This window comes from Meleagris gallopavo, chromosome 11 (assembly GCF_000146605.3).
Source record: "Meleagris gallopavo isolate NT-WF06-2002-E0010 breed Aviagen turkey brand Nicholas breeding stock chromosome 11, Turkey_5.1, whole genome shotgun sequence".
Taxonomy (NCBI): Eukaryota; Metazoa; Chordata; class Aves; order Galliformes; family Phasianidae; genus Meleagris; species Meleagris gallopavo.
The window spans coordinates 18,975,638-18,994,317 of record NC_015021.2 but is presented as its reverse complement, the minus strand read 5'-3'; the positions used below and the strand labels follow the sequence as shown (position 1 = coordinate 18,994,317).

Here is an 18,680-nt window from a genome sequence, read left to right as displayed (position 1 = left end):
AAAAAAATAAACAGGACCTTCTGTAATCCTGGATTATTAATGATTAAATGAGAAACTTGGAATCTATTTTTCAGATAACGAGAAACTTGGAATCTATTTTTCAGATAGAGTTATCACGGCAGCAAGAACTCCAAATCACAACAAAATTACTCTGATAGACTACAGATAACAAGGAAGTATTTCATTCGTTTGCTTTAATCAAAATCGATTGATACTCATTATGCACTTTCAGGACTATGTATAAATGGGTCTCGTGAACTTGAGAACAGGCATTCTAACGTTAGGTTTGAAACTGAAGACAAAAGTGTTATAAAATGTACTGAAGTTACAAAGCAATGACTGTATCTTGCTGTTTACAAGGATCACTGACTTAATAAAAACTTACAGCCAGGTGCTTGTAAGTGCTGGCGTTGCTACTGTCTCAGATTTAAATCAATGCCCTTTACTTTCAGTTTAAATTCAATCAAGAAAAAAAGGTTCTGTTCCTGTGTTACCTGGTGGAACTGATTTGTGCATCCAAAGAACAGAGGCATCTCCAACATCAGAATAGACTCAGGAGTCCTGAAACAAGCAAATCAAAGTCCAAAGGCCCATGGAAAAGACAGCACAAAACCACTATAGATATGCAAGCATCCAAACAAGAGACTGTGCTCCCAAAACAGCAGCAGCAGCAAACTCTGACCACACAGCTCAGATATATCTGTGCATCTCTGAAAGGTCCTCTTCATTCCTCTGGAACAGCCTTTCATGCAGCAGTCTGAACACGAGGTCACCTATAAAGAGATAAATGGGATTTCTGAGTCTTTCTCAGCTTGAAGAGCTTCAATTAAAGATACATCTGTGTATCACTTTGCTCCTGGTTGAGGAAAGCCGATGGCAAATGAGATCGCTCATATTCTTGCAGGTTACTGCAAAGAGTCACTGGATAGGACAGTATAAATAAAAAAAAAACAACCAGACATGCACACACAAACCATGAAGACTGACCAAGGAGACCGGCTAACTTGTTTTTGGGCTGTTGTACCCCAAGAAACCAGACCAGAGCACCAAGACGAGGGCAGTTAAGGAACCTGGAGGAAGAGCTACAGGCATGTGTGCAACTTTCAGCTCAGAACAATTGGGTCGTTTGTTTAATCAAAGCAGCCAGCAAGTTACTTAATCCACCGTTAAGAAACTTCCAAGCTGGCATGCTACTTTTCACTTAACCTTAAACATCCAGCATCAGGCAGGGCTGAGCTGAGAACCTGAAGCTCCTCTGAATGCTCCTGTGGACTTCAGTGACACGTAACAGATTACAAGAAAGAAGTTTATTAAAAATATGCATCTTTATTCAAATAAGGTTATCTCTGAACTCCAACCCTCTGTTTACATCAGTCAGAAACAAACAACAGGAAATGTCAGCTGTGTGTTATGTTTTTTAAACAGTAGAAAGTCTTCAGTGTTACAGTAATTGATGTACTGATGACATTTTCTCCAAACAATCAACAAAGTAATTCACAAATGACTGAGATTTGCTAGAGAGATTCCGGTATGACCATTTATTTAATAAGCTTTAAGACAATGAGATCCCCTTGACACTGCCAAATATTTGCTACTTCAAATACTGTTATTTTCTTGGTCTCCTCTACATTGTCAAACATACTGGATTCCAAGTTGCCTTCATCTGTGAGTTCTGAAATTTCACTTGACAAAATGAAACGCCCTATCAGTGTTGAAAGAAAATTCTAGTAGCCCACCACAAGAAGAGGCCACACTGACAAATATTCTCAAAGTCCAAATTTGTTGCTATCACCTCAGGAACAGAAGGGACAAGGTTTGGGCTGGGTAACTGGGAGTTTTCCTTTGATCCAGTGAGTGGCGAGGCAATTACTGATGTTCCAGGGAGCGAAGACTGTGAAATGAAGCAAAGTTATCACTTTTAGGATGGTGCACTTCATACCTTCTGCTCACTAACACAAATGATCCCCAGATGCACACAGACACAGGTCAGATCTACTAGCAGCATCAACACACAAGCTGAGCCCCATACTGAGGATACAATTATGGATTCAAGTATGTTGCTAGCCTCTATCCCCAATTTTTTTTTTTACAAGAAAAGACAACAGCATTGTTTGTCCAGCTTTGAAACAAAGTTGTAATTGGAGAAATTCACAGTAATAGGAAATGCAGGCTTCCTCCAACTGACACACTGGAGCTGTTCCTCATCATGCCAGATGGATGCACCTGACCTTTCAGAATACACTTGTTAGCCTTCCTGCCTTGCAAAGCCTGTATTCAGAGAGGGAGTTCACTCAGGTGTTGCACTGCGCAGGAAAGCTAGCAATTGACAAGAACAACACTATTTTCAGAGCAATTTAAGAAAATATATTCAGTTATAATAGCTTAGACTCAAGGCACCTGTAAATATTTGCTGGTGTTAGAACTGAACGGATAAATTCCTGTGCTGTTCTGGGTTCTCTGAAAAGGTTCTTTCATTGACTTGTCCTGCTTATCCAGTAAGATGAGCCTGAAGCAGTAGTTTCTCCAATTAGTACAGCAAAGTCTCAAATTTGGAAATGAATGTATAAAGCTGTATCATTTACAGCATGCTACATACTGTAAGTACATAAATAGGTGTGTAGGTAGTATCAATTTATTGGTACAGCACAAACACCCACTTTTGGAGCACTGTTTCAATAACAAAACATATTGCATAGATTTATCATGTCTTCAAATTGTCAGGCACAATGCTAGAGTGTTCTTCATTACAGTGAATTTGGCAGCAAGCACTGCACTCCAAGAGAACAGACTGTGGAACTGCAGGAGTATCATGCTAGATTACAGACACATTTTGCAGATTTTCAGACAGACTCATGGTTTAGAAGTGAAATATTCAGACACATCTGTGTGTTTTCATAGAATTGGAAGGAAAAACATAGAAATATCATCATTCTACACATAATTCAAAAGACAAAGTTACCACAGGTAAGTAAACATGGCAAAACAAATTCATTTCACGATTCTAACTTGAGCTTTCTCATTTGTTTCACTCCTGAAGCAAAATGTTCATCTAATGAGCAGTATCAACAACATGTGACCAGCCTTATGCTCTTGATATTAAACTGAAAACTGACACACAATACTGCTTTTGCAATAGCTGCTGGGCTAACAAACATGCCTGAATCAACAGCTTGTGAAGAAAACCTTTCACAGTCAGTATGTGTAGTTCAGAATACTTGCCAGGTCAGTATTTAAATCAAAGCATCTGTATTTGATACATGGAAGACACAAGACAGCTTTATAACAATAAAGGCATATTCATCAATTAAACACACCCTTAACAAATTCAGATCGGAAGAGGTATCAAACTATGGCACCTTTCCTAAAAATGTTCCAAAAATTTCTAAAATTAGACTTGAAACTACAAAAAAATATATCTTTCAATACACCAGAAGAAACTACAGTATGCTTTCTCTCACTGCCTAAGAACAAAAGCCAGAATAAGGAGACAAACATCTGTTAGTTTGTCTCATGCAGCCTGCATTCTATTCCAGATATTACTAGTCTGTAAAAGGCCTCTCTTTGTGTCCATGCACTAAAGAGAACTTAAAATCTATACTTCATGAAGAGCTAAATTTCCAAAAATCGTTCTTAAGCTATTAGATCCAAATAATAAAGAAATGAAATGTTTATAACAAATTTCCACCAGAAAAAAAAATATATATAATTTTAGTGGGTTTTGTTTGTTTGTTTTTGTTGTTTTGTTTTTCATTTTATCTTGTTTTGGTTTTGGAAGGTTTTAGAGAGCAGTGGTTTTATTGTTTGTTGTTTTTTTCCTAATTTGATATGGATTCTCAGTGGCAAGTTTTCTGCACAGATCATCACTTTGCAAATTCTCATTATCAACAGCCGTCCAACAGGGGTATTCAAAATCCCTCCGCTGAAATTCTGACAAAATAGGAGGAATTCAGTGTTTGCCTTACAGCATTGATCAGAAATCTGACTGAAAACAGAGACCTGGGTAGGACCTGCAGTCTTCCCCTGCACAGCTTTCGCTCCGCTGCTCCCAGGTCTGTTTTAACTCTAGAATTGACAGCCTAAATAAGAACACATTTTGTTTGACAAAATTACATAATTCACAGTACTGAAGTATATCAAACACTAAATTTTCCCTCATGTACAGAACTGTGTGATTTTCTGTGCATACATACTGCTGTTATGTACGCACAAAAGGAAGAGGTCATCAAAAGAACTTTTTGGCTGCTGCTTCCTGTTGACTCCTGAAAGAAAAATCAGAAAAGTATTCATTAAGCCTGTTGGAAAACAAAACAACTAGCTACCTGGTTTAAACAAGTATTTATTTTGTTTTAGGACTAAAAGTATTCCTCCTCAACAGAAACTTAGGGAAATGGAGAACAAGTCACAGAATCACACAGAATGGCCAGGGTTGGAAGGGACCTCAAGGATTCTCCAACCCCCTGCCACATGCAGGGCCACCAACCTCCACATTTCACAGCAGCCCAGGCTGCCCAGGGCCCCATCCAACCTGGCCTTGAACACCTCCAGGGATGGACGGGGCATCCACAGCCTCTCTGGGCAGCTGTTCCAGCACCTCACCATTCTCATAATAAAGAACTTCCCCCTGACATCCAACCTCAATCTTCCCTCCCTCAACTTCAAACCATTTCCCCTTGTCCTGCTGTTTATCTACCCTTGTAAAGGGTTGAGTCACATGGTAAAAAACTCATATCTTAAGTCATACAGTAAAAAGCAGAAATTTCCTCTATTCACAAAAATACATGAAGCATGGCTGCAGTTCCAATTCTGCATCACAGAAACAAATTCTGTGTAGAAAACAAACTGTGTATGGATCTTAAAAATAAATTCTCTAAAGCTTCTCAACATCTGATTTTCTTCTGCATGACAGAAAAGGAAACGTGCAATTAAGAATTGAGTAATAAGCTTGCTTGAAATGGGTATTCCTTTCCCCTCTGACACAGAATATTTCTGTTTTTCTCAATGGATTCTCAGTGGATCTATCATGGACAAAAGCTAGAATTACAGAGCATCAAGAAGAACTGAAGGAGACTTGCTCATTTAATCTGGGAAGCCATCTTCCCAGTGGATGCCATAACGTGACATACTTAAAAAATGTACTCTCTCCACTTTGTGGAGAAGCAGACACACAAACAAAAGTGCCACCAGCTATATTAGTGTCATATTAATAGCAGTTATCCTTCCACAGAGACAGCAAACTGCATTTTCTCTTTGAAGAGTACTGCAACTATCTTGGTCCCTTTATCTTGAGAGGAGTATGCAGCAGAGAAACAGGACAAACCAAACAAGTCCTTACACTTCATAGGTTTTCCTTTCCATCAATATTTAATTTGAACATTACAACGTCTCAGGGAGGAAGAGGAGAGCAGAGCAAACATTCCAATTTAAAAACAAACAAAAAAATCCCACATGACACTCAAAGCTCCATCAACAATCAATGACCCTTTATAATTAATACCATTAAGAAAAGTTGACTGAGGAATTCGTCTAATTTTGTCAGAGCTGGTAGATACACGTAGTGAAAACTCAGATCACATCAGATTTTGTTAAGATATTAATAAACTTCAGTAAATCCAATAGAGGACCACAAGAATGGTCAGGAGCTGAAGCACAGGCCTCAGGAGGACAGGCCAGGGAAACTGGACTTCATGCTGGACAAAAGCAGCCTCAAGAGGCCTTGACACAGCTTTCCAGGGCCTGTGGAAAGCACCACACTGGAAAGTGTTAAAGAAACTAAGTTTTTTTAGGGAGATGCATATCATCAGACAGAGAGACAAATTGAAGCAAGGAAGGTTTCCACTAGATATACAAGAAGAAGGGAAACAAAGTAAGCCTCATTACACTAATGAAACACTGAAAAAGAGGTCCCAGAAGACTAGTGAGCTTAAGGTTTTGAAAGATCTGATCAGTGTAAACCCTAAATGACCTGGTCTGAATTCAGTGCTAACTCTGCTTTGAGCACAAGGCTGAACTAAAGACTTCCCAAGACTCTTCCAATCTGAATGACTGCTCTTATCACTGCAATTCCACTTCCTCTCAGAAGTTCTAAAATTACTTGCCCTGTTCGGCTTTAAAAAAATACATACTTACCTATACATGATATAAGCAACAAATAACACTGTTTGCACTGCTACAAATATGAAGAAGTGCATTGTAGATAAGCACGATGGAAATGGTGGCAAATCTGGACATTTCGGTTTCTCATTAGATGGCTAAAAAGACAAGAGAAGCAGTAGTTGAGAAAAGAGCCAACAGGATACACCATTAAAAGACTGCTAAATAAGATACAAAACAAGGCCTCTGTAACATGATCTAAAAATTAAATCACAAACAGAAAAATACAGACAAAAATGACAGCTACTCTGAGAGCAAGCTGAGTAACATTAATCTGAGGGTCAGAGGAGAAAGAATAAGTCTTTAGTAAATTATTGCAGAAATTAAAAAGCTTGCATGGGATCACAAGCTAATTCAGCTTAATTGTTACCCAGGCAAGACTAAAGGTGCTCCTGAATGCTAACACCGTCATCTTTCACACTTTGAGACCTTAAGTAGTGTTTGCCTAAGTTCTCCCTGATTAAACCTCTCCCTTCTGTGCTTAAGTTTAGAAGTCTCCTCCGCACACAGCTGTAAAGCAGTGGAACAAACCCAAAAAAGCACCTAGAAAAACTTAATTGCATGACCTTGTTTCCACAGGAATTAGAGTAAAAATCCTGTTCTTTGTGCAAAACTTTTCATCAAGACACAGATCATACAGTTGGGTCAGGGCAGTGCAGTTTTAGCAAAGCAGCTTAATGAAGGATTAATTGCTCTGTAAATTGCATGCTGGCTCATCCCAGTTTCTTACTAACAGCCAAATAAAGAAGTATTACAGTCATGCCTTACACTATCAGCACATAAATTACCATATTTCGTTGCACTAGATGCTCAATGTCCCTTTTCACTACGTGAAGGTGTTCTTTGATGTCATTGAAATGCTGCGTTGTTTCGTAGACTCCCACCGCAGAGCCAGGATGCTGAGCTCCACTGATCAACCTCAGAGTGTCAGCCATGGCATTTCTGGAGAGACAGACAACAAAACATCACTTAACACAAAACAGCTCTTATACAAACAGCGTTTATGCTGTAAATATTTTAGCCCATTAAGATTAGTTTAAAATACCTAACTGCTCCAAAATAAACATTTCTAGCTTCCAAGAATACCCATCAAGAGGTAATTCCTCAATCAAACCACCACATTAAATGCTTGATCCCACAGACAGTTTCAATTTGTACAGTGCAGCATCTCCTAAAGTTGTGCTGAAACAAAGATCTGGCAAATATTCTATTGCTAAACATCTGCTTTGCCTGACTGATGAAGTCCAAAACAAGCCTTTCATCCATGGCTCCCGCCAAGGCTTTAGGATAAACAGGGTATAATACAATCTTTGAAGAAAATCAAAGCTGTTTCAGAAAAATAAATAAATAAGAGCAGCCATGTAAGAAATAAAAATAAAGAAGAGGCTTTAGGGATAAGAAAAGATTTAGATACAACCTTGTTTCATGATTATCATTTATGCGAGAAACTCATTTCCCATACATACTGTCATAATACTTAATATTGCCTTCATGTGAATTAATTTTCCTGCTACAACAAATCAAATTAAATCCCTAAAAAGTTCAGGCTCCATAACTAGTTTACCTCAAACAAAACTAATCAATGAGAGAAAAATACTTAATCTCTAATCAATACATTTGCAGTTTTTTTGCCGGCTGTGATGTCTCTTTTCAGTTGCAAAGAGGATTATTCTACAGCTAAAATATTTATCATGTGAACGTTAATCTCTCCATTATTAACAGAATAACGAATCCAAATGTATGTCTTTGGATTCCTTTTTAATTCACTTATAACTTTACATTTTTGTGCAGATGAGAGCTTGTTTTGGTGACTCCAAGGTAAAGTCCTATCTCCCCGAACAGCAGTTAGCAATTCAATATTGAACAAAACCTGAATGTCATTGGGTAAATCAGTAACAATACATCATCTTAAGTGCTATGTATATATTATAGTGATTTTAAGCAGTTTGTATTTGATGGAAAACTCTAGGCTAAGCACCAAAACCTGTTTCATTAAGCATCTTCGTTAAAACGATGCCCATCTTTCAGCTTTCCATCAGTTGCTCTTCAAGACACAGAATCGAAAGAAATAATTAAAAACAATCATGAAAAAACCTTTAAAGGCATGACGCATATTCAAAGGCACTGTTACAGCTCTAAAAACTGTAAGCATAGACATATTTATTAGTTTACAACTACAGTCTCACTGTGGTAGAAGCAGTAATTAGGCACGCTGCCTAATCACCTGTAGCTACAGACTAACTGAGAGTTGCATGCTGATTTAATCTACACCACAATATCAGTATCCTGCATACTTCCCATATTAACAACAAAAATTTCTCCTCACTTCCAGTAATGCCATACAGATTCCCTCTTTCTTGTTATGCTTCTGAAAACTCAATCCCACTTCCATCATATTAGGAAAAAAAAAGTTTCCCAGTTTTATTTCTGTTAATTCCAGGTAAAGCGCTGCACTGCAGACACCCAGATTTATGGAAAACTCTGTATTTACCTCAACAGCTTTGCTGCAATATTAGAAATTGTTATCAGGATGATTTAACAAAAGCAGCTGCTTGCTTCTACATGCCACTGCAAGCAGAACCAGGTGAAGCATCCTTCACTTCCTCTCATTCTACATGTCCAGCTTTGAATCAGTACTACTTATGTAGACAAAATGAATGCAAAAATAAATAAATAAATAAATAAATAAATAATCACCATCTGCCATGAATTAATTTAACACAGCCTGAGTAGCATTAGCACATAACCCAGGAATTATTTCATACTCTTATATTATCGTATAGATTAAAGTCGATTGGTTAACATTTACCTGTGCTTTGAATTAGTGCTGTAACAACTGATTTTAGAAATTCTCCACTGGAAGACTTCCTTAAGTGACCCATGCAAACCCCAACACTAACACTGTCTAATTAACGCTGACAGCAGCTCTGTCCATCCACATCCACAGCACTGTTATCTTCAGCCACTGCTCTCCGTGTAAAACAGAAGTGAGAGTGGCTGAGGACATCTCCCTCCCAGTACCACCATCCCTGTGCAATGAACACAGTCAGGCACAGCCACCGTCCCCTAGGCTGATCCACTTTCTCTGATCAAGCAAAATAACTTCCCTAAACAGACACGGCCTGTATCAAATTTAATTTACATGACTTTGGCATTGACAATATCATGCTATTAAGTTTCTACTGTATGAACATACAAGATTCTTCTGTAATCAGATGATTAAGAAATCCACAAATCTTGACAAGAGAATTACTTAGACCTTAAGTCCTTTTCCTCTGGGATGACCAGCAATGCAACAGCAGGCTGTTCATTTCTATCTGTAACATTCTTTTTTTTCTTTTTAATCTAAGAAAAATATTAAGATGGCGTTACACAAACTCATACCTAGTAAGCAGTCACTGAAAGGGCAGACTGCCAACGTTAACAAGAAAATCTAATTTGCTTCCAAGGTATAAAGATTTGTCAAGAATATTAACAAAAGCTTTCGTGGAAGAACAAGTGCAAAAAAAAAATGGAAGCACTAATCTTTATTCTACAAGAAGCTGACCTACTTAGATGAATTACAAGATCTGCCCCTGGACTAATACTGGAAAAAGCAAAAACAACGACGACGACAAAAACAACAAAGCAAAACAAAAAATCCACAGTTGCTCATGCACCACAATGTCCAGTTGTTGGAATGGTTTCTGTTTGGAAATTTTTAGAATTTTTTTCTTTATTTTTTTCCTTTTTTTCTTTTTTAAGCTGAAGATAATAAATGTTTTCACTACTATGAATGAAGTGTTAAACCAACTTTCATGCTCATTCATTGGACAACCTCCAGCAAGCTCATGTCTGCCTTGTACTACAGACTCTCCGAGCACCCAGGACTCCAGATGTGGTACCACTTGTGCTGAGCAAATAGAACTAACTCCCTTGGGTCACCAGCAATGCTCTACTGCAGCCCAGGGTGCTGCTGGTGGTCTTTGCCATACGGGCATACTGCTGTTCCACATCCAACTTCTTCTCCCCCAGAAGTCATGTTCAATTCTGTGAAGCTGCATTCCAGCTGATCAGTTCCCTGCCTGTACTGATGGGTGGAGTTACTGCTTCACAGCTGTAGGACTCTGTAGTAAAGGTCACTTCAAAAGTAATGACTCCTGTTTCTTTCCAGGGAAAGTACAACAGATACAAAGAGCATAACGACACCATTTGATACAGCAAATTCTAAACTGCAAAACACTTTTCCAACATGATCACCATCATTAGCTCTGCATTTTTGGTAACAGTAAACAAGAGCCTGCATACTGTGCCTATAAAAATCTAAACCAGAAGAGGTGACCCATGATTGCTACTGCTGAAACACACCACCTACCATCTCACTATGCTAACATTCACTCTTTGGTCTCTATAAACATTCAGCAACCACTGACCAAAGTGGTTCTTTCTTTCCTGAGTGGAAGAATTCAGTCCCATACCTTAGCTCCAAACACATTTCCAAGTCAGATGCCATTCTGTTGGACTGCCCCCCTGCTGCCATCTGTTGTGAGGTGACAACATGTAACAGAGTACAGGCAGGAAGCTTCAATCTCTACTGCCAGAGAACCACTATCCACCTCTGACCTCATGGACCAACATCATAACACAGGAGGTGTTTTTGGAGACTTTTGGAGTAGCCTTCATACTTGCCCATGCTGAATTTCATGAGGTTCCAGGGGGAATCTCATGAAATCCTTCTGGAATCTCACAACTCTAGGTCCTACTGAACCAGCCACTGAACCAACCAACTGCACAATCATTCCAGATATGCATTATCTGTAAAATTTCTGAGTATGCACCCAGTCCTACTGCCTGTATCATTAATAAAGATGCCTGAAGAGTACAAGCTCCACTATCGACCCCTGGGGTGCACCAACAGTGACTGGCAGGTTATCAAACTTGCCATTCTATGGGAAGAGATTGTTTTCAAAGGCACTGTACTTATCTAATTGCAGTGAAATCTCACAATAAATTGAAGCCCATTGGGAAGACTTAATCACCTTGCAGACACAAACTTTCTTTGTATTTATCACAGAAACGAAAACAGACACCACTAAGGAGTTAACATACAGAAATTTGAATTCTGTCAATATTTTCCCACTGAAACAATAAATATGATTTAAGAAGTGGGAAGTGTAAAATTCAGAACATATTTAGAAAGCACTCACTTCATTTCATTTACTTGTTTAATGACCTCTTCTTGAGTCTTCACAACTGTATCAATCTCCCGCTGGGAAACCTGTTGTAGAGTGAGGAGGGAATGGTGAGAAAAACAAATTAATGTACCTTGGAAAAAGTAACTGTGCTTTTTGAAGCTAGGCTGAGCTGCCAACTGTAGTGTATATTTTGAACATACCTGTCCTTGCTGACCTGAAACAGCCGCTCCTCTTTTAGCAATCTCCTCCGTGACTGCAGAAACATATCTCCTCTGCTCATCAAGAATCATGTCCAACTGCCTATTAAGCTGTTTGATTTCAAGATGAATTCGATTCTGTCCTTCAAAGATTTGCCTGAGCTCACGATCGCTTACAGTTTCAAAAGGATCATCAGCTGGCAAGAAAAAACAAAGCACAGGTAGCTGTTACACATATGCATTTCTAATTTGTTGGGTTGTGTCACTCTTGTACTGTTAAAGTTTCCATTTGAAATCAGTGGAGAAACTCTCCAAACCAATACTTGCTGAGAGCTGCAGGTGCATGTTACCAGCACTTAAAAAAAGGGCTATCCCAACACTCCCTGCAATCAGCTCATTCTGTCAGTATACCACAGCATCAGGCTGTTCTGAACATCCTTGAAAGCAAATATTTTCCTTGACAACTGAAAAACTGCTCAAATAACTTGCCTGGTTGTCCTTGCACATCAGGATGCTCCTTTTGAAACTCTTCTTTCTTTTTATCCAATTCTTGTTGAAAGTGTTCAAATTCTTCTTGATACTTCTCTTTATCTTTTTCAGGAATTTCTGCATCTGATGTGGGCTTTAATACATTACCAAAGTAAGAAGAAAGTAAGCAGAAGAGGATTTTAATGCTCTCTACCACCCATACATGACTCATTGAGCAGCAAACACTGTCTAGACTTCAGGTTTGATGACACGACACAATTAATGAAGCACACTAAAGCTGAAGTGAGGAACCAGACAAACTCATGGAAAATCCTAGCTTTTTCCTGAAAAGTATACTTTCTAAATCACAATCAAGGACTTTTACAAGGACAGATGCTGTCTAACAGTAGAGAAGTGTTCTACAGAAATGGGAAGTTGAAAGCAAAACCAGGTTATCTGCCCACTTTCCGAAGACAGTCTACTTTTTTTTAGTTTATTTGCATGTTTTGTTTTAGCATCACTATTTTTGTTCAGTCAGTGCTGTTTCAAGAGTTCTGGTTTCAAACATAAGTAAAATGCTACTGAAACATTGCAGTATTTATCTGATTTTTCCAAAACAGGCAACAGCACAGCTACATGCAAAAATTCTACATATGACTACATAGTGAATGCTATGATCATAGAATCACAGAATTACTCAGGTTGGAAGGGACCTCAAGGATCATCAACAATGATCTGATGATTAAACATACAATATACTAGAACATTTTACAAATTATGCACAAAAACACTTACTACTTCCTTCCCAGGCTCAGTCAACTGGAAGGTCAGGAAAGATAGGACATCATGGTCATCTGGATAACACAAAACCAAAATCAACACTGTGAATTGACTCTGTCATGCATCATGAAACATCCTGCAACTTCCCAAGTCAACCCTGCACTTGCAAACGATCTTTACCTGAAAGTATCCTCCCACAGTCCTCCCAAAAGTTTATGCAGCAGTGACCGAGGCTGATTAACGCCCCTCTCAGGGCAAACTGAAGGTACTTCTGCTCTAGCTAGAAAAAGGCCTAAGCATATCAGAAATTTGGGAGCAGGAGGACATTAGTTACTTTATCATGATCCAAAATTGGTATAACTGATCAATGCTAGCAGTAGAATAAACGCTCTCTTGTAAGCCTTGCTAGTCTCCAAACTGTCTGCCATAATGCTTAACATTTACTACCTGCAAGTCCCCCCGTTGCTGCAGATATTCCAAAATATCCTTGTGATGGCAACACCATGTCTTCCACTTTAGCACAAAATTCATAATCTTCCTTATCTGGAGTAAATCCATTGTTAATTAATACCTACAAAGAAACACACCTATAGTTATTAACCACAAAAATCTACTTGTGCCAGCAGCTCTGCTTGAGGAATATCTGCATTTGAGTTTATAGTAATGGTCACAGTTGCAACTTATCAGATAAACCCGTAGCTGATACCAGAATCCAAAGACTATTTAATCTCTGGAGTTTCGACTAGGGAAATGCATAAGCTGATTCAAAGTTCAACATGAACAAAATTCCACATTTTCTATTCATCACTCCTAAGGACATACTGTACAGAAATCATTTTTATATTAAAATATATTCATCTCAGTTACAAGAAGCAGCACAACAAATTAATATATGGAAATATTCATCCAGATCTAAAAATATTAACTCTAGTTCCTGAAATTCCTGACCTAGAGATCAATAAAGGTTAGACTCTCAAGTACAAATCCCATTAAGATTCTGGGCAACACATATTTGGTGCAGCCTAGTAGAGTCACCCTTATTTGTTCTTCAGTTAATCAAAGCTTAGAGAGATTCTTTTTCTCCACAGATGCATTTGCAGAACTGTTAAGGTTAGCAGCACCACTTGGGTCAGAAGTTCCTAGATAAAGCATTAGGAATCAGGCACATTAAAGAAGAGAGCTGCGTCAGAGTCCAAAATTTAATTTTCACTCAAGACAAATGCATAGCCTTTAACATTACCACACAGTACAAGGTCCACTTTCCTCTAGGTGCCCTCATGTTTATTTTGTGGAGAAACTTTTACTAAATGACAGATGCGTGCTTTAACTGGCTAATAGTACAAATAGTGTCTGAACTACAATAGTAACTTCTTCAAAGAAAAAACAACTTCATGGTTGTCTCAAACCAGCACATTTGTAGTTTTCTCTTCTGACCTCTAAGGAGGTGCTCACAACCATCTGAATAGTACTTCAAAAGTCTTGAGCACTTCCTTACACCAAAGTCTTCTTCAACATTCTAAGATGTACTACTTCTTGGAGATAGGAAGCCTTAAGCAGCAAATTTAAGTGTGCTGCCAAAGAGCTTTTTTTTTAATCACATTTCAGTAATCTTCAACAGCTGGAAAACCCTCCACAGCTCAACAATCAGCTTGAGCAACACTGTCCAAGTTCAACACCTGCTCAACCACTCGGAAGATGAGGCACATATGCTGGGATACGGGGCAGGTAGGAGGACACTACTGTAACTGACCTCTAAGAAACACTAGAAAAATCAGGAATAGTTGCTGAGTCAGCTCAGGATGCACTGTAAGAACTTGTATAGTATTTGAACATAGGGCACCTCATTCCAGCTCCTGAGTTACTAAACTCAACATTTAACACAGGAGGTGTCGAAAAAATAACAACCATCTCACACTTAAAAAGCTGAGAAACATGAGTAATTGTTATTTCAGAGTACTTACAGTCAGTGTTTTTTGGTAGTATGTGATTTTTGCTCGAACAGGATAGGGCTTATTACGAAAGTCCCTCTGACAGGAGGCCAATGCTTGTGTGGAACCATCACTACGCAAGAAGACAACTTGCATAAGACTGTATCTTATGATTTATCAACTAATGCAAAAAAGCATCAAAGAACTAGAACCATCAGACTATTTTTTCAAAACATGAACGCCATAGCAAAATATATTTCCATTGTATTGTGGGCTCAATGGTGCTAGATATTTTATACAGAATAGTACAGATGGAAAACAGTAATGGGGAACTTGTTTGCTTTAAGTCATTCCCACACTCATCAATTAACTATAGTCTGGACCAGTCCCAGTTAAGCTAAATTGTTCTCAGAAAACCCAAAAATATGTTAATTTCACCAGCAACCACCAGAAATCAAAACCAAACATATCAATTTATGAGCAATTCGTTTTCAGCTAGTCAGTCCTTTCAGTTATTAGCCGTGTGTGGAACACTACAAGCAATGAAGAGGTAAAAAGTGTGCACATCCATTCATTCGAGCTCATCCATCCCCAAGCCCACATACCACTTCAATATCCATTGCCTGTTCCTGTGCTCTTACTGCCAAAACAGCATTTTAACAAATAGAAAAACCCAAACACAGGATGAAAGATGGAAAAAGAAGTTTCATAATAAAAGAAACCTTAAAAACATTTCTCAAAGACTTCCATGCAACATCTCATCATTCAAAAGAAAACATTCACGACGAAGCCAAGGCTGAAAATAAACTTACTTCTGATGGTCATACAGAAGCTTTCCATCATTGCTCACAACAACCACGCCAGGATTGTTTTTCTAAGAAATAAACAAAAAAACCCAACAACTATCAAACAAATGAAACAGTTCAAAATGAAATACATGCAACCTCACTGACAGGCTTTCAATGATCAAACACATAGACTAAAAAACATTAGCTGGTTTTATTCTGATTTCATCTTGATGTATAGAAAGCAAGATGTCTGAGGTATTGTGTCACACTGCACACTTTACAAGAGACTGCCACACTCTTTGTGCTGCTGGGAGAGGGAAAAAAGGCTTTTTGGCTATTCTACCAATCAGCATCATTTCACAAACATAAATGTAAAATCTGCAGACAGAAGAAATGTATATGTAGCAAACATACTGATTTTAAAAAGCACAGATGACTAGTACATCTGACTCTGGCTTGGAAAACATCCCAACAGACAGCACGCTGGCATCTCTCTGACCTCACCAGTCATTAAAAAGACCACAGCAGCAGCTATCTGTCAGAGACAAAACCATCTGCTAAACACATCCCTGGTTATTCAGACCAACAGAAAAATGAGAACAAGCTGAAGTAAGAGCGAAACAGATTTAGTGTTCTGCCAGTTGAGTTTCGAAAGTTAACCATTCTTTTTATAGGAACACAAGATTGCAGAGATAATCTTCCCTTCAGTGCTTACATTCAACATCTCCAGAAGGAATATACTGCCCAACTGGACAGACTCATAGTTCTATAGAAAAGATGACAAGCCTTGTATTTCAGGAGTTCAAGAAAAACCCAATGCCCAATTCACAGCGTGGGGGAGGGTAGTCCTTTAAGAAATTTCCATAAGATATCAGCACAGCTAAAGTAAGCGATTGCTTTACTCAGCACTGTATATTGTGGCAACAACAGAACTGCAACCAACACCAAGGGATACATCAATTTTTACTCCTCAGCCATTGTGCCTGGTTAGATGGATTGCTTCAAATCAGTATTATTTACACCCTCTGTACAATCCAAATACTTCAATGTCATCTTCCAACAGATAGATTTAGTGTAGCAATGGTAGTTCCGCATCAATTCAGAACAGTACCAAGAAGAATTTCCCTACTGAGTTGGAAGAAAGCAGTAGGCTATCATTAAAAAAAGAAAAACAACTTTCACAACTCCAGGATTTAAGATGTGTCAGACCAACACAGGCATGGCAAAGGCTTTTGTTTCAACTGGTTGTCATCATTTTCTTAAAAACAGATAAATTCATATCACGCAGACTAAACTCATGACTGGAGACGCAGTTCTGAAGTCCTGGCAAACAGCACTGTTTACATGCAGCTTTGGACAGATGGCACTTTTACCCAGCCACGCTATGCTGGGGTCTGTGTCCCTGACAGCAGTCAGAAAAGGGAGGGGAAAAAAAGAAAGGATTTCAAAATTCTTAGCAGGTTGAACAATATTCCACTGCTAATCTTTTTAAGATGGGAAATATGAATGCCACCCTCAGCCTGTCAACTTCTATGTATGTTGTCTGTATTTTAAAATGTATCTGTGGGGAAAAAAAGCAAACAGAACACCCTAAATTGTTATACCTACAAAAACAGCGCTAGAACACTGGGAAAAAAAAGAAAAAAGACAAAGTGGTAACAGAAGAAAGCAAAGCAGACAAACTGTTTTATTTCTGAGGATTTTGGGTAGGAAAAACGCAAAGCACTGCCGTCCTCACTGCCACTGACTTTTTGCTGTTAACCACTCATGTCAGATTTGTTCCAAGAGAAAGAGCATTTCCAAGGAAAGACATGGAAATGTGTTTCCACATGGCATATTTTGTACAATACGCTGCTTCCAAAGCATAAATCTTCAGATTTATCAGCATTTTGAACTGCATATGGAAATCCCCAACTTCAGCTTCTACGTGTTCAAATCATTTCCCCTCCAAAGCTAACAGATAAACCAAAACTCAGTAGTCCAGTTATGAGTTATGTTTCTGCTTTCTAGCTTGAACCCCTTCCCCACTCCTCAACCCTCCCCAAAAGAGCATATGGAAAAGGTCTAGATTAAATTGTATTAGAGAAATATGATTGTTTTAATGCAGCCCTTTAAGTAAGAGGTGGGGGGAAATAGGAAAATGACGTGCTATTTTTTTTCTACAAAGCTGTGAGTGCCAAACAAGCAGGAAATTAAATTTATCTTTACTAGTAGAGTTTGCTTCCAACCAACCTTTCCATCATTGTCAAAGGAATCAAAGAAAATTCCAACACCATTCCACTTGTCAGCCGCCCCAAACACGGGACCTTCCATGCCTTGCTCCTCCGTAAACCAGATTGCCTGTTACAGAAAGGAAGGAAGAACTGTAAGCCTACAGCCATTTTTCTGAGTATGTCTCTTTCTTACATCAGATCAAACTTAATACCAGCCCATCGGCTCCAATGCGGCCTCTGCCTGTAACTCGAAAGGTCACTTCGACTTCCCAATATTCAAATATTGACTTGTTCTTGGTCCACACCGATCCCTTCTGGCTCTTCAAAGACGTTGTTATACGAATCTGATCCGCGCTCGGTATGGCGTCTGGAAGGGAAAGGAACAAATGTTTTAGGTAAGCACTCAGTTAAGGAGGAAAAGAAAAATGAAAAGAACCTAAAAGCAACAAAACATGAGAACAGAAAGGATCGTTACTTTTAGCAGGGTCATTACTACTGCTTTTCAAAGCGTTGTTTTACCATCTGTTTGGTACAACAACATGCACCTGAAAGAGAAGATTGATCTGATGGCTAAAATACGAATATAATTTTTTTTTGAAGTTTTTTGCTAAGACGTGTTGCATTTTTTGCTGGTTTTAACACAAATCACACAAACTGACAGCCTCCCCCTCTGCTCGGTGGCTTAAAGAAAGGATAGGAAGGAAGCAAGGCAGGCAGCTCATCCCCAGAGCGCTGCCCTTTTGACACGTGTAGCACAACGCCACATAACCGTGAGTCACAACTCAGCACCCAGGGAGCGGGCCCGGATCAAATTCACAAAAATAAAGGCAGGAAAAAAAAAAAGGTAGAAAGAACGACTTCAGCGACAGCAAAACAGGGCCGAGCTGCGCGCCCGGCAGCGCTGCAGGGGCAGCCCCCGCCGCCCGTAGTGACACATCAGCACCGCGCACGGGGACGGACCGGGGCTCCGCACCGCCGCCGG

The 18,680-nt window shown here is 39.0% G+C and overlaps 1 protein-coding gene across 1 annotated transcript in view; it reads right to left on the bottom strand.

Annotated features, from left to right (window-relative positions):
* Window positions 1–1,302: 1,302 nt before the first annotated feature.
* LOC100543122 (protein ERGIC-53) overlaps window positions 1,303–18,680 on the bottom strand; it is a 41,491-nt gene continuing 24,113 nt past the window's right edge. Inside the window, exons 3-15 of the mRNA XM_019618881.2 lie at window positions 17,911–18,100; window positions 17,718–17,825; window positions 15,510–15,571; window positions 14,731–14,830; window positions 13,217–13,340; window positions 12,785–12,843; window positions 12,011–12,143; window positions 11,525–11,718; window positions 11,337–11,407; window positions 6,939–7,092; window positions 6,127–6,248; window positions 4,191–4,259; window positions 1,303–1,891 (exon numbers count right to left, since the gene is read on the bottom strand). Coding sequence (XP_019474426.2) covers window positions 4,223–4,259; window positions 6,127–6,248; window positions 6,939–7,092; window positions 11,337–11,407; window positions 11,525–11,718; window positions 12,011–12,143; window positions 12,785–12,843; window positions 13,217–13,340; window positions 14,731–14,830; window positions 15,510–15,571; window positions 17,718–17,825; window positions 17,911–18,100 — 1,354 coding nt within the window. The 3' untranslated portion in view covers window positions 1,303–1,891; window positions 4,191–4,222. The remainder of the gene's footprint in view (window positions 1,892–4,190; window positions 4,260–6,126; window positions 6,249–6,938; window positions 7,093–11,336; window positions 11,408–11,524; window positions 11,719–12,010; window positions 12,144–12,784; window positions 12,844–13,216; window positions 13,341–14,730; window positions 14,831–15,509; window positions 15,572–17,717; window positions 17,826–17,910; window positions 18,101–18,680) is intronic.